The sequence below is a fragment of the Candoia aspera genome, chromosome 16 (assembly GCF_035149785.1).
Source record: "Candoia aspera isolate rCanAsp1 chromosome 16, rCanAsp1.hap2, whole genome shotgun sequence".
In the NCBI taxonomy this organism is placed as follows: Eukaryota; Metazoa; Chordata; class Lepidosauria; order Squamata; family Boidae; genus Candoia; species Candoia aspera.
The window spans coordinates 5,674,696-5,700,143 of record NC_086168.1 but is presented as its reverse complement, the minus strand read 5'-3'; the positions used below and the strand labels follow the sequence as shown (position 1 = coordinate 5,700,143).

General features: G+C 45.6%; 2 protein-coding genes across 2 annotated transcripts; one reads left to right on the top strand and one right to left on the bottom strand.

Annotated features, from left to right (window-relative positions):
* The first annotated feature begins 206 nt into the window (after positions 1-206).
* On the top strand, positions 207-15,573 carry SLC2A6 (solute carrier family 2 member 6). The gene is made up of 11 exons (XM_063316452.1): positions 207-229; positions 1,452-1,739; positions 2,464-2,626; positions 3,795-4,001; positions 5,963-6,062; positions 7,765-7,976; positions 8,167-8,319; positions 9,691-9,799; positions 10,497-10,670; positions 14,257-14,402; positions 15,179-15,573. Exons 1-11 carry the CDS (start codon positions 207-209, stop codon positions 15,347-15,349), a joined length of 1,746 nt encoding a protein of 581 aa, XP_063172522.1. The 3' UTR covers positions 15,350-15,573.
* A 3,250-nt stretch (positions 15,574-18,823) lies between these two features.
* CACFD1 (calcium channel flower domain containing 1) lies at positions 18,824-25,368 on the bottom strand. Its single transcript, XM_063315999.1, has 5 exons — positions 25,251-25,368; positions 22,254-22,326; positions 21,925-22,050; positions 20,716-20,823; positions 18,824-19,984 (listed from the first exon to the last, which is right to left on the bottom strand). Exons 1-5 carry the CDS (start codon positions 25,366-25,368, stop codon positions 19,888-19,890), a joined length of 522 nt encoding a protein of 173 aa, XP_063172069.1. The 3' UTR covers positions 18,824-19,887.
* Positions 25,369-25,448: the final 80 nt, after the last annotated feature.

Sequence of the window (25,448 nt, the reverse complement as noted above, 5' to 3'; positions counted from 1 at the left end):
TGAGTGCAAGGTGTTAAGTACAAGCACCTGTTGCTCAGGATGCAGGAAACAGCAAGACATCCTTTTTCCTTTTCAAAAAAAGTTGGCAACCCCAACAGTGCATCCCCCATCGAAAACAGGCAAACAGGACTGGTAATGTTTTCTCTCAAAGAATTCCCACACTTTTAAAGAGTTCTGTAACACAGGAGGGAACAGTTTGGCAAGAGATGGATCTCCCAACAGAGAAAAGGTAAAGGGGGAAAAAAATAATTCCTAACTTGCTCACAACGGCTAAAGCTTTTAAAATGCAAGCTGAATTTCTGCCCAAAAGGCCGTTGTTAGAAGAGTAGCAGTAAAGCCTAAAAAAATTCCTTTCACTTGCAATTTGGCCTAAGATGCAGACAACTTTCAAGCGACAGTTAAGTTTCAGGTCACGTATTGCTTTGGAAATGGCAGATTAGATAAGTTCGCAGTGAAGTTTCCACCGATCTCTAGTACTTATTACTCTGAATGCAGACTGTAATTCTGCAAATAAACCACAGTATATATACAAATAAACCACAGTAGATGGCTTAGCGATATACCATGAATTGTCATCAGCACAGTATTCAGGGTAGAGTACATCTAAACAAAGAGGGCTGAGGGTTTCTCTAACGTACTTTACCAAAGTGGAGGCGTCTATTTTTGACAAACTTGCCTGGTTTTGTTTTGCACAGCTTTGGCTGGCTTGAGACGCTGAACCTCACACCGATGCAAAACCCGGAGAGCGTAGCATTTGCGACCTGTTTTTCACGTCTCTGCCAAAATTGGGGCTTTTACAGAAGTCTTTGATGGGGTGAAGATGTGACTGAGCATCTTCATGCATCTCCCAGCCAGCCTTAAAATAGTAGACATTCTGTCCTTCTGTTATTTTGGTGCCACGTGGGTAGGAGGGCTTTATAGCAGATGCCAGACGAGGAGCCGAGATGGGCTGGAGGGTTTAGACTTCAGCCCTCCTTCAAGTATTTCCCCAGCATACTGCTAGTGCTAGATAACTGGAACAAGCTTCCCAGCCTTCTCCTGGGGTCATTCCTCAACTAGGACGGTCCGGTTGTGGAGAAGTGGGGTCCCTTTAACAGGCAGGGCAGGAATCCTTGGAGGAAATTCCCAAAGCAGAGCCTTCAGCTGGTACTGCTCTGCAGCATTTGGTTCTCCAAGGTAAGGTGCCTCTGAAGGTGGAGGTTCTATCTCAACATAGAAGCATCCCTGGAGGCTGTTGTGGAACCAAGGGGAGAGATGATGGTTTGGACTTGGCAAGGAAAAGGGGGCAGATCCAGGGTGCTCTCTCCTTCCACGCAGGGAACCAAGTGAGCAGCTGAAGCTTGAGAAGGGCTAGCTGTCTTACGAAACACCCCTTCCTCTGTTATCTTGCTCCACACCCGGTTTCTTCATCGCTTTCTGCTTGGCTTCCTCTTCTCACCCTCTCGGGCCAGTGTCATTTTTTTCCCACGATTGCACATTTCTGTCTTCTCTCCTTTCGCTTTTGCATCCTCCCGGGGCTCAGCTCCAAAGCAACCTTTGCTGCCCGCAGGACGAAACCCCGAGTCGCTGGTGGGCTCCGTCGTCTCTCTGGGCTTCTCTTTTTCTCTGCGGGAGGACCCCACACGTTCAGCCACTCTGGAGGCCAACATCACGAAGCCACTCCTGAGCAGGGAGCCTCTAGAAGACTATGAGTCTTTGGGAAAGAAAGATCCCCGGCAAGTGGAAAGGGAATATTACAGGTACCGTGTCCATTTTTCCTGAACCCCCGGGGTGTTTTGATGCCCGAATTCCGCCGATGGGGGCGAGCTCTTTTACAGCCTTTCTTCACAAAACCTTTGGCTCAAGTCGCTAGTCCTCCTCATCGACGGAAAAGTAGCTGCACCCACTGTTTTAGGATCTGGCTTTCCTTACCCTGTTCATTCCTCCTTTTTTGCCTTCGTTCTTTTATAACAAATGATATGAACCAGGTCGTGGTTTCTCCAGCCGGCCATGTGATGGGAAATCATGGGATTTGGTTAAATTACACATAGGGGAGGCCACGAGGGGATCCCGTGCTGTAGGCTCGACCGGGAAGATGAAAAATCACCCGAGAAAAAGTGGCCAAACCTTCCATAGGTTGGCAGGAGAACCGCACGATGCGTCTTCAAAAGTGGATCTCAATTCAAAGGAGGCTTTTTAAATCAGGGACGTTTTCTCAATTGTCTCAAATAGAAAGCTGCCTTTCTCAACTTCCCTTCTTCTCTCCAGCCCATGAAATTACCGGCACTCTTACTCGGCGTGCGACAAACGTCTTGCGCTGGCTTTTGCCGAAGGAAAAAAAGTCTGCCCATGCCCTGGACTGCTCTTGCGCAATAGAATCCTCCCTCTGGCTTTGAAGACCTCTCCCTCAGATTCGCAGGTGGCCTTCGGCAGTTCTGATGGATCTCACACTGGCCCCTACTCTTCCTCCGTTTCTTTCCCCAGGACGCTTAGAAACCAGCATGTTCTTCTTGCCAGCTTCGCTGCCGTTTTGGGGAATTTCAATTTCGGCTTTGCTTTAGTCTACACCTCGCCCGTCATCCCCGCGCTGGTGAAATCTCCAGTCCCTAATTTGCAGCTAACAGAGGCCACCGCTTCCTGGTTCGGGGTAAGTGGGCCGGACTGGACAATCGCTCTGGCTGCGTTCGCACATCGCGCCAAGATGCAAAGCTCAGTTAACATGCAGACATCGCCATTGGGTCATTTGGACCCAGGGTGGTAGCATCAAACTTGGAGATTGGCCTTGACCCATCTTCACCCAGGGCTCAGCTTCTGGGATTTAAACCTCCCTCCCCTGCTTCTAAGGTTTCCCAACCTTAGCCATGTCCAAACATGTGGACTTCAACTCCCAGAATTCTCAGCAATGGCCAGGCTACCTGGGATATTCTGGGAGCCGTATCCACAGTTTTAGAAGTTCCCAAGGTTGGGAAACAATGATAAGGTTTTTGTCCTCTTTGTGAGTCTTCCAAAGGTGTTTTTTTTTTTAAGGAAGGAGGTGGGCAGCTATTTCTTGTGGATGGCTGGGGAATTCTGCTGGCTGGGGAATCCAGATGATCTAGATAATCTTTGTGATCTTTGTGATCTCTTCCAAATCTACGGTTCTATGATTGTATCACTCTTTGATCTCCCGATTTAAACTTTAGGGAATTGCACACCTTCTTTACCTCCACAATAGCTGGCTGAGATATGGCAGACATAAGAAAATGTTGACCGCCACATGTATGTTATCTGTAAATATAATAGAAATAATAATGATGGTTTATTAATTTTATATGCCGCCTGACTCCCAGCAACTCCCAGAGCCAGGTCAAAAGTCAGAATGAAATAGATGAGAAATCTACATAATATACATACATCTGTGGCTGTCTATGGTTTCTTATGCTGGTCGTATCTCAGCCACCTTTATATATACATTGTTTTGCCAGCCATGGATCTGCAGGTCCAAAGTCAGCCTCTTTTGAGATCAGCCACTTGTGAATTCCATTATTGCTTAACACAGGGCAGGAACAGGGGTGGATTACAAAGCCCAGCATCCTTCACCCTCTAGCCATCCTCACTGGAACCAGTGGGAGGGGTGATTCCCACTGCAACATTGGGGAGTTAGAGCCTCTGTCTGTGACTCTGCAGTCATTTTCAGAGCCATTGTGTGTTTTGGCACAAGCCATGTTGCATGTCATAGTTAGAGTTCCTTAGGAACTTCATCAAATTGTGTGTAACTTCCGTTATGATCCCGTGGCCTTCTTTGTCGACCTTCCCCATCTCTTTCTGTGTTCCAGTCCATCTTCACCTTAGGGGTAGCTGCAGGGGGCTTGTGCACCATGTATTTCAACGACCGCCTGGGGCGCAAGCTGAGCATCATGTTCTCCGCCATCCCTTCCGTCATTGGATACTTCTTCATGGCCAGCGCCCAGGAGATCTGGATGCTGTTGGTCGGGAGGGTGCTCACCGGCTTCGCAGGGGGGGTGACATCAGCAGCCATCCCAGTAAGTATGATCCCCCATGGGTGCTTCTGTCAGAGTCCTCGAACTCCAGATTGTTGCTGTTCCATCCTTGGCAACTTTTGAGGGGATTCTCAGGGATTATTCCAAAGTTGTTCGTCCTGAGTTCCTCTGATTGATGACATGCCATGCCATCAAGTTGCTTTTGAATCCTAGTGACCACATACCATAGACAGATTTTCTTCCTGACGATCTGTCTAGCCCTAGAGTTCCTCTGGGGTTGCATAAATCCATAGTGTGGGTCAAAGAGTGCTGGTTTATGCATTCAGGTACAACTGCAGAAGTGTGTCAGCTTTAGGACAGCATGAGTGGACACTTGCAACTGATTGCTGTTGAAGAACACTTCTGCTTGGCCAAGCAGACTGTCTTCAAGATTACTAAATGCAGAAGGCTCAGACAGGTTATTCCAGTGTTTCTCAGCCTTGGCAACTTTTTTGGCAAGCTTGTTGGCTGGGGAATTCTGGCAATTGAAGCCCAGACATCTTAAAATTGCCGAGGTTGAGAAACACTGGGTTATTCAATTGCCTGCCCAGTTTCTTTTTCTTTTTCTTTTCCAACTGAGGCATAGCTCAATGCAGCTGTTTGTTTACATTACTTATAAAATGTTTAGCCCATATATTTGTTGCTCTTTCCTCAAAACCAAACAGAGATTCCCTCCCCACTACCCCAGACTTTTCCCCCCATCCACAAAAGGCAGGGGGTTGTAGTTTTGCGAACCTTGAGGTTTGCCCAAGCATTTCAATCAGCAATCGCTATCCCGCGTCTGAAAGACAGCTGTCTGCATCTGTAAAATGGGTGGTTGGGCATAACTCATGTGAAAATGAAGTTATTTGGGCTGCTGTAGGTGGTGAGCCAACCTGCAGTCAGTGTTTTGTAGACTGTTAGTAGGAGCAGATAATTAATGTCTGGAATATGGGTGGGGTGGCGGAGGGCAGTTGCAGAACATTTACAGGGAAAAATAAAGATATGGGGATGTTTACAAGGGAAAACAAATTCTTTCTCCCTTTCCTTTCCTTTCCTTTCCTTTCCTTCCCCCCCCCCTCCCTCCTTCCTTCCTTCCCCCCCTTTTCTTCTCTCCCTCTCCCTCCTCTTTCTTTCTTTCTTTCTTTCTTTCTTTCTTTCTTTCTTTCTTTCCCTCTCTCTCTCTCTCTCTCTCTCTCTTTCTTTCTCCCTTCCTTCCTTCCTTCCTTCCCAGATTTCCCCAAGCATGTTCCTTTATACTTCTGTAAATATTGGCTTTTCCCTATGTAATGGCAGAAATGCAACAAGAAGCTTCAGAAGCTCCATGGATATCAGCTGTGGCACAGACACCAACCTTTTGGTTCCCTCCGCAGACCATCCGATACCCGCCAGGAAGGGAACTTTCCCCCAATGCAAAATCAGGGGGCCAAGCAGGTTGACCTGCTTTCTCACTTGCTTGGGATAAGAAGCAGACAAAAGCAAAGCCTCTGAGTTAGACATTCGAGTCTGGACTTGGTTGTCTTGATAGCCCCACACCGAAATTAGCAGCACTTTGGTTAGCCCAGACTAATTTCAGTTAATTTGCAATAAGTTAAGGCCAAGAGCCTGGTTTATACTTCATAGGAGCCGTAACACAGTTTCCTTGGTTTTGCCTAGGCTTGTTAGCATGAACCCCGTCACCACAGTTTAGAAAGCACCGATGATGGCTTAAATGCAACCCACTTTCTGGATCCAGCTCCTTCTCTTATTCCAAATGGCTCTGAGAGCCTTTTTATTATGGAAATACGTTGCGTTTAAACGTGGACGAATAAATGCAAGCAGAATGAACGGGATCCGTGGGGTAGCCTCGATTTTTTTTATCGCTCACTCCCCTCGTCCCATTCATTGAAGGCAGCCTGTGTATTGGGAACCCAACACTTGTCAACGCCGTGGATCCCGATGGTGGCACTTACCTGTGTTTGTTTGGTTGTTTTTGGCTTCTCCAGGTCTACATTTCTGAGATCTCCCACCCAGGAATCCGAGGGGCGTTGGGCTCCTGCCCTCAGATCATGGCCGTTTTGGGTGCCCTCTTCCTTTACGCTTTGGGCAAGTACTGAACCCCCATTTCCGGCTGTTTCAAATTGTGGGTTTCTTTGGCTCTGTGGGTCTTGGCTCACTCAGGAGTGTTGATCCCCAGCAGGCTCGGGAACACTCATCCGGTTCAAAGAGGTTTAAGGTGTGCGTTCCCTCCTTCCCTCCTTCCTGCACCTTCTTTCTCCGTCCTCCTTGGAGCAACGCAGCAGAAGGAATTTGGCTGGTTGTTGGTTTTCTTGTTTGGTGCCTGTGGATTCTGACCTTGTTGAGGACTTGGAAAAATACGGAGTATCGCACAACCGCTTGGTCCTTCTCTACTTAATCCTATGTGATTCACCTCTTCTGGCAGCTTGGATTCACCACAGCTGTCACACTCAGCGCAGGACTGTAACACGTGCACACATCAATACACCCCCCCCCCAAAATCCTTGCTAAAATAGAGAATATGATGAAAACCCTGTACTCTTGGCATCAAAAATGGGATAATGCAAGCAGCCTTTGTGCTCTAAGGCAGTGTTTCTTGCCCCTGGCACCTTCTAGAGGTCTGGATTTCACCTCCCAGGACTCCCCTTAAGGCAGGACTAGAACTCACAGCCTCCCAGTTTCTAGCCTGGCGCCTTAAGTACCACACCAAACTGGCCCTGTAAATAATACAGCATTGCTGTGCAAATGCAGCCATGAGGTCTTTCCTTGACCTTATTAAAAAATATTGCCCAAACTTGATCTTTCTTTTGCAACGTTTTGAAAACCTGCAGGATGACATTCACAGAAGAGAGTAGAGTGGTATTAAATTCTGCTGTAGGATAAGGGCCCCAGGCAGAAAAAGGAAAGGGGTTGTGATCCACATGTGGCTGATGAAAACCCGGAAAGACCTGCTGGGAGATGATCCAATGTACAGCTATAGGAGTTGTAATCCAATATAGGTAGTCCTTGCTTAACAACCATTTGTTTAGCGACAGTTCGGACTTACGACAGCACTTAAAAACCCAACTTGCAACCGGTCCTCACGCTTACGATCGTCACAGCATCCCCACGGTCCCATGATCATGATTTGGGCACTTGAGTCTCACGGTCACATGATTGCCATTTTTGACCTTCCTGGCCGGCTTCTGGCAAGCAAAATCAATGGGGAACTGCGTAATTTGCTTAACACCCACATGGATCACTTAACAGCCGTGTGATTCGCTTAACGGCTGCCGCAATAATGGTTGTAAAATTGGGTCAGATCTGCTTTATGACTGCATCACTTAGCAACCGAAATTCCGGTCCCAATTGTGGTAGTTAAGTGAGGATTACCTGTACAGCCCCATCGGTGGGCATGACAGGTTGAGAGAGGCTGTCTGAAAGAGGATGCAGTCCAGTATGAGTTGGTTGCAACCTTTTTCAGGAGGAAGGAAGGAGGGAGGGAGGGAGGGATGATCTTGATGGAGATATGCAGAAGCTGTGGCCTAGGCGAAAGGGGCTAAAGCACTTTTAACTCCAAAACCCCCAGATAACATTCAGAAGTGGCTCAGATAGACACCTTCCTAATTCACAGGAGTATAAGAAGGGGGGGAGGTCCAGCACAATCAGACTTGCAGGAGGTCAGTCTCAATAAAAGCAGTTTTGGCCTTCCTGTGGAGTTGAATTCATGGACAGCTCTCCATAGTGGGGCTCATAGAAGAGGAAGCTGCCTGTCTGTCTTAGTTTTCGCTGTGACCTCTTCCCACTATAGGTCTCCTGGTGCCCTGGCGTTGGTTGGCGGTTGCTGGAGAAGTCCCGGTTCTTCTCATGGTCTCTCTGCTCTTTGTCATGCCTGACTCCCCACGTTTCCTGATTTCCAAGGGGAAGGAAGACGAGGCCCTTCGCGCACTCCAGTGGCTGAGAGGCAAAGATGTGGATTTTTGGTGGGAATACGAGCAGGTCAAGGCCAGTGTTCGGGAACAGGTTTGTCTACATTAAAGAATAAACTGCAGGGGGTTAACAAATATATGGAATCGGGGGTCCTGGCTTGCTTCACCCATAGCCCTAAACCCTGGTTTGTTCTTGGCTCTCAGAGGATGCCAGAAGGGCCTCCATGGGATTTAGAACTTGGGAAATGGTTCAGACTGGCCAGTCTGTCTCTCTGTTTCTCCAGAGCCAACCCATTTCTTGGACAGAGATCCGGAAGCCTTACATCGTCAAACCCATGGTGATCACTTTGTTGATGAGATTTCTTCAGCAGCTTTCGGGGGTCACCCCAATCCTGGTATATTTGCAGCTGATATTTGACAGCACGGAAGTCATCCTGGTGAGTCAGCCTGTAGGGTGTCCAAAGACTTTTCTCTGCCCAAAAACAAGCAAGGTGACACCTTTTCTCATTCCATATTCAAGTCTGACTGGTTGGGCAGTTGAATCTCTGATGGTGGGAAGGGATTCCCGCCATTCCTGAAAACAGCCGGTCATGTAATGCAAAATCCCACCCACCCCCAATTCTGTTACCCGAGGCTGTTCCTGATCTCAACCTCTCTGCCATCATTTCTTATTTTTCCTTTATCCTGTTGGCTGGCCCTATGTTCAAATTTACAGAGGAATGCTTTCCAGTTAAAAGATACCTCTATATCTTTTTTTCTTAAATCAAAACCTGTAGAAATAACATCTTCTTCAGTGCATCTGAAGCTTTCCAGAATGGTGGGGGAGCAAGTTTCACAGACTTTTTCATCAGTCAGATGGGTTGAAACTCCTTAAAAAGAAGGAGAAAGAACGTCTCTGGTCTTGGGACCGGGTTAATATTCTGCGTATATATTCTGAGCTGGGGTAAACGAGTGGAGCCGTGAAGCATACATATTTGGAGATGTTAAATTGTATTAAAGGTGTTCTCAAGCGTTTGTCATGCCTAGTCTGGAAATCTGCATCTGGCCTCATTTAGGGATTTCATTTCCCTCCTAGCCAATGCAGCTCCCAGTGCTTTATATGGAAAGATAATCAAGATTTGCCCCACCCACGTCTGGTCTCTGAAGTTGCCCTCAGCCCAGACAAAAGCCTCACTAACAGCACACAACCTACCAATCCATAAATCATCAAATTAAAAAGGACTTTTTGTGTTAAAATACCACCACAGGGAAGGGAAGGGAAGGGAAGGGAAGGGAACAGCTGTTTTAAAAAATAGTTTTATTACATTATAAAATACAAATAATACATTATAAAGTATAAATAACAGTTGAGTACAGTGGTATATACAGTGGTACAGGGACGCGGTGGCGCTGTGGGTTAAACCGCTGAGCTGCTGAGCTTGCCGATCGGAAGGTCGATGGTTCGAATCCGCGTGACAGGGTGAGCTCCCGTTGCTAGTCCCCGCTCCAGTTCGAAAACATGCAAATGCGAGTAGATTAATAGGTACCGCTTCGGTGGGCAGGTAACGGCGTTCTGCTTAGTTGTGCCGGTCACATGACCACGGAGGAAGTGTCTTTGGACAAACGCCGGCTCTTCGGCTTTGAAACGGAGATGAGCACCGCCCCCTAGAGTCGGACATGACTGGACTTAATGTCAAGGGAAACCTTTACCTTTACCTTTACTACAGTGGTATTTATCCAATAGAAACTGGGAGCTATTAACGCTGCGATGAGGAAAGGAGATTAATCAACCGTTTTGATTAGTGACGGCAATTTTTTTGCCTTTGCAGGCCCCTCAGTATGACGCTGTCATTGTGGGGGGTGTTCGCTTAGCCTCGGTGGTGGTTGCGGCTCTCTCGATGGATAAAGCTGGGCGAAAGATTCTTCTCTATGTCTCCGGTATGGGTTTTGTAGTCCCTCCTTACACACACACACACAGACACAGGTTGGTGCACCTGCCAGAGTATCTGCAAAGACAACATCCAACTCTGGATAATCTTTTAGGATTGTTTGGCCCCCCAAAGCCTGCCAGAATCACATGGCCAAAAATCAGCAGCAGGATTTCTTGCCATTGGCTTAGTAAGTTACAGACAAATGGTACTTCCACACAGCTATCAGGATGCTGAATGTTTCATAAAAAATTAAGTACGAATGTTCTAGTTATAGGAAGGTTGCATCCGCTGTACAATGCCAGGGTGTACCTCAAACTAGCATCTTTCAAACCTGCTGCACTATAAGTCCCATCCTCCCTAGGTGGACTGGGAGTGATGAGAGTTGCATCCAACACACCCGGAGGGCATTGGGTTAACGGAAGTTTAGAAAGATACATTTGGTTTTTCAGTTTCTTTATCTGGGGGGTATTGCTTCTAGGTTAGTAGATGTTTTAGGTATTGGGTCCAAAGCCAAATTCCAATGGTAGCAACAGTTGGACAGTGTTTCTCAACCTTGGCACCATGCTGGCTGGGGAATTCTGGGAGTTGAAGTCCACACATCTTCGAGGTGTCAAGGTTGAGAAACACTGATTTAGGTCAACCATGCTGTATTTCTGCATTGACTTCAAGATGTGTTTTCTTCCCTTTCTTTCATACAATGGTAGCTTGCATCATGCTTGCCTCAAATCTCATGTTGGGCTTCTACATCCACTTCATCCCCCGGCTTTCCCATAATTGTTCGACGGTGGTGGTGAATGGGACCCACGAGGGCCTTGCCCACAGCTCACTGGTGGGTCTTACGGTGATTCCTTTGATTGCCACCATGTTCTTCATAGTAGGTATGTAAGGAAGGGTCGATGGCCAGCTTTTTAACTAAAGGTCCACTTTCAGAGCTCTGGGAGGTGGCCAGAAGACAACCAGCTGTAGAGGACTTGATAGCATCTTGTTATAAAGCTGCAGTGAATCTGCACTTGGAGTTTCTCGCAGTTGCTGGATCTTGGGCAGAAGATTGGCAGGGATGGCAGTGAGCATGCAAAATGACCCTGAAAGGGTAACAGTACAGGTTGTCCTTGCTTAACAACCATTTGTTTAGTGACAGTTTGGATTTACAAGCGGTGCTGAAAAAGCCAACTTGCAACAGGTCCTCACACTTATGACCATTGCTATGTCCCCGCAGTCACATGATCCCAATTTTGGTGCTTGGCAACCAGTTCACATTTATGACCGTTGCAGCATCCCGTGGGCATGTGATCACCATTTTCGACCTTCCTGGCCAGCATTTGGCAAGCAAAATCAAGGGGGAACTGTGTGATTTGCTTAATGGCCGCCAAATAAAGGTCGTAAAATCGGGTCGGATTCACTTAATGACCACTTTGTTTAGCAACCGAAATTCCAGTCCTAGTTGTGGTCGTTAAGCAAGGACTACCTGTAGGCCTGTTGGATTTTGTTTCTTGGCAGTCACCAACAAGATGCCACTGGGCTGCCTGCAAGCAGGGGATATCATCCTTCTGGAATGATGGGGTCCATAGAACTGTCCCTCAAAGAATTTTAAACCAGGATCCCTTGTTTAAACCCAGATTCTGAGTCTAGGCTTGTGATGATTGGGTCAATGGAAATGTCACTCAAATAATTTTCAATCAGGGTCCCTCCTTTTAGCTGGAATCTGAGTCTAGCCTTGTGATGATTGGGGCCATGGAACTGTCACTCAGAAGTTTTCCACCAAAGTCCCTCCTCTCAGCTAGATTCCTAGTCTTTTTTTTTTTTTAATGATTAGGACAATGGAACCACAACTCAAAGCATTTTAAACTTGGCCCCTCCTGTTCAGCTAGATTCTGAGTCTAGTCTTGCAATCATTGGGCCAGTGGAACTCTGTCACTCAAAGAAATTTAAACCGGGGTCCCTCCTCTCAACTGCCTTCTGAGTCTAGGCTCATGAGATTGGGTTGATGAGACCGTCCCTCCATGAATCTTAAACTGGGGTCCCTCCTTTGAATTGCATTCTGAGTCTAGCCTCATGACGATTGGGGCAATGGCGTGTCACTCAAAGAATTTAAACCAGGGGCCCCCCTCTCAACTGCATTCCGAGCCTAGCCTCCGGTTGATTGGGTCAACAGAACCGTCACTCCAAGAATCTTAAACCAGAACCCCTCCTTTTAATGGCATCCCGAGTCTAGCCTCGAGGTGATTGGGCCAAGGGAGCCATCACTCAAGGTTTTAAACCTGGCCCCGCCTCTCAGCTGCATTCCCAAGGGTGGGGCACGGAATGGAGAGGGCCGAGGTTCCAACGGTTTCCAACGGCCAGCTCAAGAGCGGGACCTGGGAGGGTTGTGGGGAAGGACGTGCCGGGGGGCAACTCGGGCTGTTGACCCCAATAAATCCCAATGAATTCAGCTAAAGAAGGCTGAAGTGTAGAACAGAAGAATGACCTGGAACCAAGGGGCTAGTTTGGCTAGGAGAATAAGCCCCCCCCCCAACCAAATGCACTTAAATTGCAACCTGAAGCAAATCTGGGCTGGACAAGCCCTCACCAAGCCGAGCCCGAATATATTCAATATGACTCCCTCCCCGGTAAAGAGATTTCCAAAGCGTAGTAAAGTCCTGCGTCCAGAAGGAAAGACGGTTTTATCAACCGCAAGGGTGTGGTTTCACCTTTCAAAGCTGAGTCATCAGCGGCAGATTCTTGTCTAGCTTGAGCCTGCTGTTTCCTGGAATTTTAGGTTTTGTGATTAGCATTTTAATAAAGGTGATGTTAGCATTGTCAGTCACTTGCTGAGATGGGCGGCTATAGAAATCGAATGAATGAATGAATGAATGAATATTGTGGCATGGCATCCACGCCGCCTCCTGAAGTTTAGGAAAGTTCGGGAAACCATGTTTTTCAGCTCCAAAAGCCACTTTGCAAGGTTATTGGGTGTTACCCTCTCAAATTCAGGGACTAGGTACTTTCCAGTTGGAAAGAACCTAGTCCCTGAATTAATTTATTTACTTATCAAATTTCTATGGCCACCCAGCTCGCAAAAATAAATCGCCCATCTTGCAAAAATAATAAAAATAAATAAATAAAAATAAACCGCCCAGAGTCCCTCCTTTTGTGGGGAGATGGGCGGTGATAAAAATTTGATAGATAAAGAAATAAAAATGTGACTCTGAAAGAGTAACACCCAATAACCTTGTGAAGTGGCTTTTTCACACACACACACACACACACCCAACAATATGAACCACAAGTACTTCAGGCAAAGCAAAAGGCATTTATTAAGGGAACGGTCAAGTCTTTATGTAGGATACAGAAACAAGTGACACAAAGATTCAGTGTATGCGATGCATCAGAAAGCAACAACTCAAACAACAAAAGACAAAAATGAATAAATAAATAATTGTGCAATACAGGCTTTGTTTTGTTCGGCCTGAGAAAAGACAGACACCCTTAAAATACATTGCATCTCCTCCTTTCCCGCCCAGATTTGTTTGTTTAACACTTGCAACTTTAATCAAGAACTTCAGAATGCACTCCTATCGTTTGGTTGCTGAAACGGCTAGTTTTTGCACATTAAAGGAAATGGCTTTGGCTCAGAGGAAAAAAACGGTTTCCTGATCTTCAAAAGGAGGCATGGATGCCATGCTAAAATGCTAATAATTCAGCCTAAAATTCCACGTAACACCAGCAGCCTTTGACTAATCTTTATCCCCAACCTGTTGTCCTCAAGGCTGCCTTTGATAGACCTTCCTCCATGAATCGAGCCCGTCCCCTTTGAAAGCCACCCAAGTTAGTGACCGTTGCTATCTTCTGTGGCAATTAATTTCATAGCTTAATTATATGTGGGATGAAGAATAGCTTTGTCTGCTGTCTGTTCACTTTCTCCACGCCACGAACAATTTTATGCACTGTGATTGCGTCCCTTCTCAATCGATATTCAGGAGTATTCAGCTTAGAGGGCAAAAATGTGGGTATATGGAGCCATGATGGGCGTGAATAAAATTCTGCATTGGAATCCAGCGGATCTGACTAAAAGTGACAACAGAAAATCTTTCACGCAGGGCATAGGTACAGTGGCAACACGTCCTTTATTATAAAGGACAGCCCTTTTATTTCAGAAAGCTGTCCTTTAGGTTTATTTAATTTAATTATTTGTTTTCTGGGTTTTGCTCTTGAATTTTCCTTTGTGAAGCAAAGTTATAGACAAACAATTAAAAAAAAAAATCCCAGGGCTGTTGTGGCAAAGGACGAAATGGTGCCCGTTCCATTTCACCTGCAAAATGCTCTGGCAACAGGGCAGGTCCTCCTTCACATCCCATGGCAGTGAATTAGATTTAGGCTGTCTGGAGTTCTCCTTTGTAAGAAGAACAGCTGCATCCGGTCACTTGGGTATAGTTTCCCCTCTGCTGCTGGCTATTTTTTCTAATGACTCTCCTTTTCCCCTCCTAGGCTATGCCATGGGTTGGGGTCCCATCACGTGGCTGTTGATGGCGGAAGTGCTTCCCCTGAAGGCCCGAGGAGTGGTCTCCGGCCTTTGTGTACTTGTGAGCTGGTTGACAGCCTTCGCCTTGACAAAAGTCTTCCTCTTGGTTAAGGTAAGAACGTGGTAAATCTGTATCTGTAGCCCTGGTCTAGGGTTAATAATCAACTCCTTTCCTCCAGGGCGGCAGCTAGAGCTAATTTTGCAAAATTAAGCGGAGTTGGCCCTGGGTGGGGGACCAGTGTGAAATGCCCAGACGGTAGGCTAATCGGGGAAGTCAAAACAGCATCCCAGAAGGAGGCAGGGGCATACAGTTGTTGGGACAACTAGATGGATGTGTCCAAGAAGTCACTATGAGTTGTTACTACCTTGTTATTTCCTCCTTGTTATTTCTCAACTTCTCTTTGCAAAACTACCCTTCCCATTTTCCTTTTGGCTGTGACGCTTAAATCAATACAAGTCATATTTATGTGTTAATTAGGTTAACATCCTGCCTTCCCTTCACAAGTTGCATAGTCTCCTCTAGTTGGATCCCTGCAATGATAGTCTTGTGATGTAGCCTAAAAAGCTGGATATTGACTCTGCCAAAGGCATCTTGGTGAGCTTCCATGGCTGAGGTTATCTTCAGGATGGGTTGCTTTGGTCCCAGCCTGACAATTTAATGCAACACTTCAGAGACGTATTCATACAACATTGCTAAATCACATTAGGCTCTCAGTTGGCTGCGTCAATGCTCTAAACCATTGCTGGGAAACACAGTAGCTGGATGAACAGAGCAGACTAAGCCATAATGGAGTTTGTCTGCTTTTGGTTTAACGTGCTTTTTTTTCTCAGTACTTTCCTACCTTTCCTACCTGATAGCCTTAACAACTAATGTGTTATATTTGCCAGGAAAAATACGGCCTGGAGGTGCCTTTTTTTTTCTTCAGCATCACCTGCGTGGTGAATCTTGTCTTCACCTATCTCATACCTGAAACCAAAGGAAAGTCCTTGGAACGGATAGAGTCATACTTCCGCACTGGGCGAAGATCATTCCTGGAATCCTTCCGACGCCACAGGTGAGCATCCAAAACCAACTCAAGTCTGGATGCTGAAAGTGGGACAGTTCAGGCGGACAGCAGGCTGTCGCTGTCAAAGCGAGTACTTGTGTCCCCCCGCCCCATGAAACAGGGAAGTGTATCAAACAAATTGTTCATTTATTAACTAAAATGGAAGGGGGAAATGCTGTAGTACATACCTAAGAGATTTAAAGCAAAACAAGAAGTTCTCCATTTGAATCTCATCTTTGTCATTGTAATGGTTGCCTATTCTAAAACACCATCAGACTCATGAGTAGGAATTCAAAGATATCTGATTTATTAAAGAATAGTGTGCAGGATCACAGAGAAAACTGAGAATGATGAAAGCGCGCCAAATGCAAACGAAAAACCCTTGGTGCAAATGAGATCCCTCCCCCTGTAGAACCTTCCCAAGCTCACAATCCCAGGCGCTCCTAACGGCTTCTGATGGTCTGCGGGAAAAGGCCTTGAACAGAGAACATAACCAAAACACATTCCATTGTGCTGATTTCACATACAGAGCTTGGTACAAGGTCTCACAGCAGCTCCCTCCCAAACAGAAACGCGTGTCAGCACCATGCCATGTGAAACGTTACGATGTATAAACTACATTGAATCGGTGAACATGACAGCCATGAACTTTTGATGTTCCTTACCAAGCCTTGATTTGGTCCCTGCCCAGCTGGAACATGGAAACTTTTGTACTTATTTACTTACAAGCTTGTTGTTAAGAACTTTTGATAACCATGCGTTAATTTATAGTGCTGCATAAACATGAAGCATATGCCTGAGAAGGGGAGGTTGGTTTTTAAATATATATATCATATTTTCACACTTGTCCCGGGGAAAACAGTGGTCCCAGCTGGGAGTAGGGTGTGCAGGGCAGTTTGAAGGAACATTTTTGAGTTGTTTGCAGATGGCATTATCGGTAGATACGTTATATACAGCTCTAACATAGTTGGACGTGTATTTCTTTCAATGGCCCATGCTTTCAATAATTAAGAAACATTTGCTAATGAACAGAAGATAATACAGGCTTAGTTAAATTCAAGAGCAACAGAAGAACCCTTAGAAGCATCTTGGATTAAAAATCCCCACTCTAACATCAGAGAATTCCCACCCACCCCCAAGCTTTTCAAGCCTTTCTTACGCACATAGAGATCCTTCCCAATTTTTCCCTTTAACAAAGAGGGCTAGAAACTTAAAGAGTTTTTTTTTAATGCAGTTGAAGGAATAGAAACGAAGTGATCACTCACAGGAGGAACTGACAGAAAAGATGACAAGCATCATTTTCAAAAGGTAGCAGAGGATTTACTACTTTCTTTCCGAAGGAGAAGAAAAGTTGTGTTTGAATCTCCCAGTACATCTTCAGATTTCATTAAAAACACATACTGAACACATCCTAACACACATCTTTGCATGCACACAACTGCAGCAAAAAAGCATTAAAACCACAAACCATATTCCCAGAGGTAGAACGGTCTTTTTATTCACTGCATACACAAAAGGAAATTAGTTTGAGTCAGTTTTATAAAATGGCAGTTGAAGAGACACTCCGTCTAAGAAAAATGCACTCTCTTCAATCAAATCCTTTTTTCTATAGACCAGCACTTTCTATTTTAGACCACAAAAGCCATACAATGTACGGCGTATAACCACACAAGAAACAGAAGACAGCTCAAGCTGCTGCTACAATTTATAAATAAGGGGAAGCTGCATGTCTGAATGGGGTGAAGGTAGCATAGAACCCAAAGATCCTGGCATTGTGCTAAGCCATAGTTTGTTAAACTTTGGTTAGTGGAATAAGCACCAATTGGCTGAGTTCCCTACAGCTGGATGTGCCGAGCTAAAACAAAATCAAAGTATGGGATGACTTACCATGAAGTGTAAAGCTAGCTGCTGCCAAGGGCCCTCCAGTTTTTCAAATGCAGAACTCTGCTCTTCTGTCAAAATACTTGTGTTTCAATTACCTTTTTTCCAACATGGCACAGTTGGACATTTCAAATATTTGCATGCTGTTCAATCTAGGGCTTCCTCACTTGATGTTAGCTGGTACATTTCAGATATTTGGAACATGTTTCCCATAATACCCTGCCACTGGGCATGTGGTTGGGACCAAGCATCTTGAGAGCACCATGCTGTCTACCCCTTTTCAGCAGCATGCTAACAGCAAGACAAAACCTACATTCGGTTTAATTTCACTTAATCCAGACTTAATGACATCACACGCAAAACATTATATTGTTTTCCTCCAGTCTTATTAAAACTTACAATTTGGCAGCAATTTTTCCAGAGGCACCCATAGAAATTCTGTTTCCAATACTTGGTGCTCACAATGGATCCTGCTGCTGATGTTGACTACCAACTGGTGAATTCTTGTAAGGGTCTAACAAAGTCATTCCTAAATAGCTGGCCGTTAGGCTCTGCAGTGCTTTGGATTCAATTCCAAAAAGAAGTTTTAAAGTGTGTGAAGGTGTCAATGTAGCACCTGCCTTCAGTTCTTTAAAGCACCCAGCCTTTCCCCAAGATCACGCAGGAGCTGCACCTTTTTGCAGTCAAAACACAGGATACTGCTATCCTTATCTATTCAGAGGGAAGTGTCTTTGAATTCCGTAGGCCTTACTCTATAAAACAGGCAGATTGTAGCCTAAATTAATACTTCTCATCATTTCCTTCACCCCCTCACATAAATATCCACATCTTTCTCTTCCTGTGAAGAAAGAAAAACAGTTCATTAAGAATCTGAGTGGCAACAGATCAGTGGTCTAAATGAACATCAATAAAAGTTCTAATAAAGTCTAAAAGTATATATAAATAAAAGTATTCTTTCTCCCCTCCCAAAACAGGGAGGGAGCAATAATAAATTAACCATAAACCAACAGTATAAATAGAAAAAACCGAAAGGTAATATTGAAAACAGTGCCAACAATATAATAAATGAATACTGTAGGTCAGATTGAGGTCTTTTCCCCCTAACGTTTTCTCAGATTTATTCAACCAAAGTTGCACTGACATAACAGCAGGCATTCTGTCACTCCATGAAGCAATGGAGATGCAATGTCACTAATGAGGAAATGACCTAAGACTGTAAATTCCCTTTTTTCAGTTTTGAAAACCAACAACAGAAAATGTACCTAGCCAAAAAAAAAAAAAACCCTTAAAGAAACTGAAGTTTTGTGCTTTTCAGGTAAAGAATGTTTACTACCATTGTCTTCTTACTAAGAAGGCTGGGGTATACAACCTCTGTATTTCTTTGGTGCCCCATAAAAGGTGAGGAAATTAGTGCTGCTGGGAATTTTTCATTAAGCTTAAGAACACAGTGAATTGGCCCAGCCTTGCTCACTGCTACAAAAAGTTCTCTTTTCTGGCATCTGAAGTCATTAGTGGCCTTACTGTAAATTCCTAATGTTGCAGTGGTTGCTGAAAATCCTTGACGAAGGAAGTCCAAAAAAAAAAGGGGTGGGGGGGTGGGGGACTCCACCACAAAGAAAACAGTCTTCAGTTATTTCTCTGCCTAACAAAATGCATCTCACAATCAGCACACACTTTACTAATTTCTAACAATATTAAATCACATCTCTCTAAAAACTCAGGGAAAGAAGCTCTGGATTTCCAAAGATAAGAAACCCAAATGCTTTAGAAAAGTTTGAAGGACAGGTGAGAAAATGACACCCAAGCCACCAAACCTCAAACTTCGGAGCACGAAGAGATCACCAGTATAGATTTACCAGAAGAAATAAATCAAAGCTAAAATTCATTTTCCCTCCCACCCCAGTTTCAAAAATAGCTTCCTTTCCCTGATTCTCCCACCTCTCAGATGATAATCGAAGATGGATTAATGCTGGAAATAAAAACTGCATGGATGCAGTCACCAGGGGCTGATTTTGTCTCCAGGGTGTTATTACAGTGACCTTTAATTTTGGAAGTTCTGCATTGCATTTCTCACCCCAAAAAAGTTTTTTGCAAATAATATTTGACATCACTGCATACACAATGCTTCTAGAAAGCAGTTCCTAGCAATCCAATTAGCGCATCAGTTACTTCATTCCCCCTCCCACACACACATACATCCTTTAGTTTTGTTTTGTTGTAATTTTTGTGAAATGGAAAAGAACCAGAGATTTAAAAAAGCAGTGGAAACAGTGGCAGAATTAGGCATTGAAGAATATACTTGTTCCACCCACATTGGGTACGCAAACTGGAACACTTTCATAGTAGCAGTCTTTTCTGAAAGCAGCCAAAGAGTATTCACATTGATGTGGAGATTTTTGTTTTCACCTGATTTGATTCCACTCTGACCTGAGAATGAAGCTGGGGGGGGGGGGCAAACCCCACTTTAAACCCTTAAAGCTGCAGCATATTAAGATTCACAGTGATGCATGAATTCAGGGTGGTGGTGTTGCTGTTATTAAAAAGGTCCCTTATCTTGGAATTAATTTTGGAAGCATTTCAAAGTAGCCAGGGCTGTCTGACCCTCAGCCCTGCAATGTCTCCAGTGTCAAAAATCAGGAAGAGGCTGGTTCAAAAGGTGGTCTGAAAAGGTCACACCAGCTGCACTTGGACATTTTCTGCCATCCCATCGTTGCCGGCTGGTTTCTGCTGCAGTTGTTGCATCCGCGCGTATGAAATGGCATCGCCCCTGCGAAACACAAGAAAGGCGCCGGGGGGTTAATCCGTGCAGCTCCTGGCACATGTGGTAACAGAATCAGATCCTTAAAGGAATGGGAAACCCTGAAGGGCTCAAGAGGGTTGCATCTGCAGGCATCTGTGTACCAGCTAATTGGAGAAGGGGAAGTTTTATTTGCCCACCCCCATTTAATGTAATGCTAGTAGAGGGGGAGGAAGGCTTGTCCACTGAAGATACCCATGAACCCTCCTTGGCAAGAATACAGAATGGGCTGCCACTGCTTTTTTCGACTGGCCAGTCTAGCCTAAAGAGCTGGGACTTCTTGGAGATTCCCATCCAAGTACTACCCAGGCCTGAAGCCTCTTAGCTTTCTTGATCAGCCAACTCTGGCTAGACCACTTGCTGGAGTAAATTCCAGACATATTCTTATGAATACAGATGTTCTGGCAGCCGGTGCTTTGTTTTGCAAGATGCCAGCTTCCCCGCTGTTCATTAATCAAAAGCCAAAAATCTTTTCCTGTTCTAAAGACCAAGGAGACAAGAAGCCTGGCATTAAACCAAAAGGCTCACTGGTTTCCCTGGGCACTATCCAGACAACGCCGAAGAAGCAAACCCGCTTCTTCTAACTGCCCAGAGTCCCTCCTTAGGGGGGGAGATGGGCGGTGATAAAAATTTGACAAATAAATAAATAAAAATAAAATCAGTTTCAGGGTCCCTCCCAACTCTGGGAAAAAATCTCTTACTTTTTGCCCAGTGCCGAAAGCCCATAAAGCAGTCCCGTAGCAAAGGCAATGGCGTTGCCGATCAAGGTGGTCAAGGTCAGGCTTAGAATAACTGGGAATATAGCCATCCTGGGAAAGAGGAGAGAAAACCAAGGAAAAAGGCTCAGCTAGCCATGAAGGTTCAGCCAGGGAAGCTTCCAAACATAGGGAAGACAGCCACTGGCAAAATGATACCCATGTTTTGTGTCTTAGGAATCCTCAGCTCTTGCCAGCCAGATATTCTGAAGCCAAAATCAACCCAACAGTGGATTACAATAAATAATAAAACCCAGTGCCCAACTTTCCACCCGCCCCCCAAAACCCATTCAGGTTTAAAGCTAGGGTGTTATGCTAAAATCCCTGCTTTTAAATCAGGGATGGATGGCAGGTAACTGTACAGAGACTGGACTCCAGTTTAGTAGGGACTTTCTACATCCCAACGACATATTCTGCCATCAAGGTGCTGCTGTTGCCCTTGTATATAATGGCTTAGCTAAAGACCGAGCAAATGCATTCAAACAACATGTTAATTTTGGTTACCTTTAACCTTGCTTAGATTTATTGTTGTTGTCTTAGCACCTTGTGCAAAGCTGATCTATTTGCTCAGCTGTTATTCAGTAGGTTATGTGAATGCAGAAAAAGAGATGAACTCAGTAACAAGGTTAAATGCTTCATACAAGGGGCTGGCAGAAGGGGATGATTTAAACAGGAAAGATGTCTGGTGTGAGAATTAGTTTCATGGGGCCAGAAGAAAGCAACTGGGGAGCAGATCTAGCTGTTTTAAAAAGAACAGGCTCTCTGCAGTAGTCTGTTCCGCTGCTAAGCAGGAGAAAGGGAGGCATTCAATACACACCAGCAGTTGCTGGAATTCTTTCATAATGGCTTCCTAGACTTTCTGCAGTAACATCTACTGATCAAAAGTTCCTGGACTGTTAGGTGTTTCAAGGTGACCCTGACAAGGAAAAACCTGAGAGCTGCTTCATGCCAAGGCACAGTTTTCCTACTTGGCAAGGGCACTCTGTGAAATAATTTTCCCAGTGTTTTCTAGAAGTGGTAAGAATCAGTTCATGGCCTTCTCTGGGCAAGAAGCGTTGCACTGCTGAGCTTCTAGCTGCAAGTCAACCCAGACAAGTGAGGTTCTTTTCTGAGACAGTCACCCCATCACCCACTGCTTCGAGAGGATCCACTCACCCACAATAGAAAGCTGCTTTTTGCCACGGACGGAGCTTGTCTGCCCTGGCTGAGACGACGTTTGCAAACTCTACAAACTGGCAACAGAACGGAGCTTCGCACAAGATGAGAATGAAGGCATTCAACCTTAGGAAAGAGAAAATGGAGTCAGCCCAAGCCAGTGCTTATCTATCCGGGCCAACCCATGGAAATACAGCTCTGGAAACACCATCCCTTCCTAACCAGCAATTTGAAGCTCTCCACAGAGGTGTACTCAGCCAGTAATGGTTGAAAACAAATAATGGATGAACCCAGTCCCAGCTTCGACCCAGGAAGCTGCATTTACTTACATCATCCAAACTCCAGCTGCTATGTTGAGAGGGTAGATGGTCATGCACATCCAGAGGCCAGAAAAAGCGCAGGCTGGATGAGAAGAAAGGAAGAAGGAGACGTGAAGAAGCAATCGGTAGCAGGCACAGCCAAATGCAGGGCAGTGGATTGTTTTCTCTGGCCAAAGGAACAGAAGCCAGATGTCTGTACCCCAGAAAGAAAGGTTTAAAAAATTAAAAGGACAAGCCAGGCCTCTTGAGAAGCAAAGAAATTGGTGTTCCATTTCCATAATTTGTACTGATGCTGCAATTAGTGTTTAATTTCTTTCTTTAAGAAAAGATGTCTCTCAGCCAAGCTGGACCTCTGGTAACTGCAACCATATACTCAGCTTGGCAGTGTTATGGAAATGCCTGGTTCTTCCAGGATGTTTTTTCCAACTTTCCAACCTAGCCCACAAGCCCCGGGATTTCCTTCTGGTGTCCCCTCCACATACTTACCACATCTGACTGGCTGAGATCAGCTCAGCTGGATGCTGCCATTTGCTGAAGCTGTCCCGTCTTTGAGCGCTCTTAAAGGCAGAATAGCAGAGGCAGTTTATCAAGGTGGTGACTGGAGGCAGGGGGTTGGGGGTCAAAAAGAAGTCACACCACTTGGATTTTGAGGAAAAGAGAGGGACATGCTGGCCAAATGCTTAAGACGAGCTTGTGAGCAACTTACCCAGGAGATCATTACGTTACATTACATCTGCAACCCGATCTTCCCCACTGCATCCATTCCATTCAGTGGATCTCACCAAGTAACTTAATCCCAATACTTTTCAAGGAGTCTGAGCCTTGCTCAGAAGAGGCTGAGTTGACAATAAACATGCCCCCCCACCAAAAAAAAAAAGAACTGAAGGCTGTATGGGCTCTCCACAAACAAGCAAAAATGAAGTTTGAATTTCCCCCCCACAAGATAGGTGGAAAACAGTCCAGTGAAATTTGGATCAAAGCTGTCCTCCTGCTCTGGAAGCAAAGTGTGGCACTGGGCAAGCCTCAGGGGTCAAAAGTCCTAGGAGGAGGCCTGCCGGTTCAGACCCCTGCCACATCTTGCCCAGATCCTGCTCCGGTAGGCTGTGTTCCCTCCACACATATCCCAGGCCAGGCAAAGAACTAGCACCTGCATTTTGTGCTATTCTTGGTTAGTTTTATTCTAGCTTATTTTAGCTGATGAATTTATGGTTCGTTCATCGGGCCACCCAGCAACTGTGTTGTCTGAGCCTCTGAGAAGCCCACGTGGGAGACCTGAGGGTGCTATATTCTTGCCTGGGTTGCCTCTACAACGAAGTCCACAGATAGACTGCTTCTGCTCATGGAGTTTCAATTATCCAGAGCAAAAGAGAAGCTCCCCGTTCAGAGCAAAGGCCTACTGTTTCTAGCATCATCTTGTTTCCCACCACAGCTGCCTGGCTGCCCAGTGGAAACCCCTACGAAGGATAGTCTTAGCCTGCCATGGTTTGTCATCTTCCTGCAGTATGTAGAGGATGCAAACATTTGACTGCTATGGTCACCTCAACAACAACCTTGCAACGTGAGGCTTATGCTCCACTTCGCAAACTGGGACTGAAAAATCTGGACTCGAGCAAGGATTACCTAATCAGTTTGCACAACAGGAGAGTTTTGAATGCTGGCAGCAAAGTCCCGCCCTGTGTGCCTCTGCTCCAAATTGTGAGTCAAATCACATTCCCCAGGGGCCAGAACAGCAAAAGGTGATCAGCTGAGCTGACATTCACAGGCTAAGCGGGGCAGAGGGAAACTTGACAGAATTGTGAGCAAGCAAAGTTAACCAGCTTCCTCCTAACATGCCGGTGTCTCTTTTTTTTCTATACAGATCCTGACACTGGCTAAATCAGGAATAGTGCTCACCTCTGCATTTTCTGCAAGTACAGTAGAGGGAATGATACAATTCTTTCAAAAAAAAAAAAGTCTACTCCCCAATTTTCTATGTATTTAATTCAGCAGGATAAAAGTCAGTCTGGGCCAAAAATCCAAGCTTGATTATTATTTTTTAAAAACTTCTGTCTAAGTAATTGATGGCATTCGACCCTTTGGAATGAAAAATAAACTACCCCCTTTAGGCCAGCCTGCAGAAATCCCTGTTTAAGCCAGGGCTAAATGGCTGGCACTTCAGATCCCAGATGGCATTGGACTGTAAATCCATGACTCCTGACCTGGTATGTCACGGTGTCAAAACTTAACGTTTCTGCTAAAAGTGTGCATCTACAGTCTCAATTCTATTTCACGTTCCCATCCACAGCCTTGTAGGATCCATCCATGTTAATATCAATGTTATTACTGCCACCCCTCTCCACCCCAATCCTCCTCATTCCCATGAGGGACCGAGGTACAGAAATGGCTTACAGCTGATATTTTTACAATAGAAAGCTTTGCAGTCGCTGTTCCCCAACCTCCTGCCTTCCAGATGCACAGATGTCCCCTCCCATCACTCCCCAATCAGCTGACTGAGGCTGACAGGCATTGTACTCAACCTGAGTGGAGGGGAGACTGTTTACAGCAGCCATGGCGTTAGAAACAAGTTAGAAACAGCCCTGAGGCCTGATAGGAAAAATGGATCCTCCATAGCCAGAGGCAGTACACCTCTAAATATTAGATGTTGTGGAGAGAAAGAAGAGGAGTACGGTACACATCCTATTCCCTGCTGCACTTAAGGAGACATCTGGGCTTCAGTGTCCACAACTCCTTGGAAAATCCATTGGGCAGAGATGCTTTTATGGAACGTGGTCTCCTACCCCTTCACTAAGCCAGTCCAACAACTTGGGGAGAAGGCAGGGCACGAGACAGCAATCATTACAGGCATTTCCATAAATAGGCAGTCAAAATAAATTGGGGGTGGGGTGGGGGAGAAATGTATGTATCTGGTTGTGTAGAACAGGCCATTCCTGACATACAGGCACCCAGCAGACAAGCAAAGCAAATCGCCCCAGCAGGACTGGTCGTCCCGGGAGAGAACATACTCACAGATGCCCCCCAGGATTCCAGCCAGCTTACACAGCCATTTGTACCACCAAGTCATCCCATCGTCCTCGGTGGAAGCCGGTGCCCCAGCTGCTTCTGGCTGCTCCTCCTGGGGATCCATCCTGCCTCCCCCCGCAAGACGCAAGACGGACTGGCCACAGTCCTAGTCCTCAGTGCATCCCTTGAGCCCCAGCGCCGCTG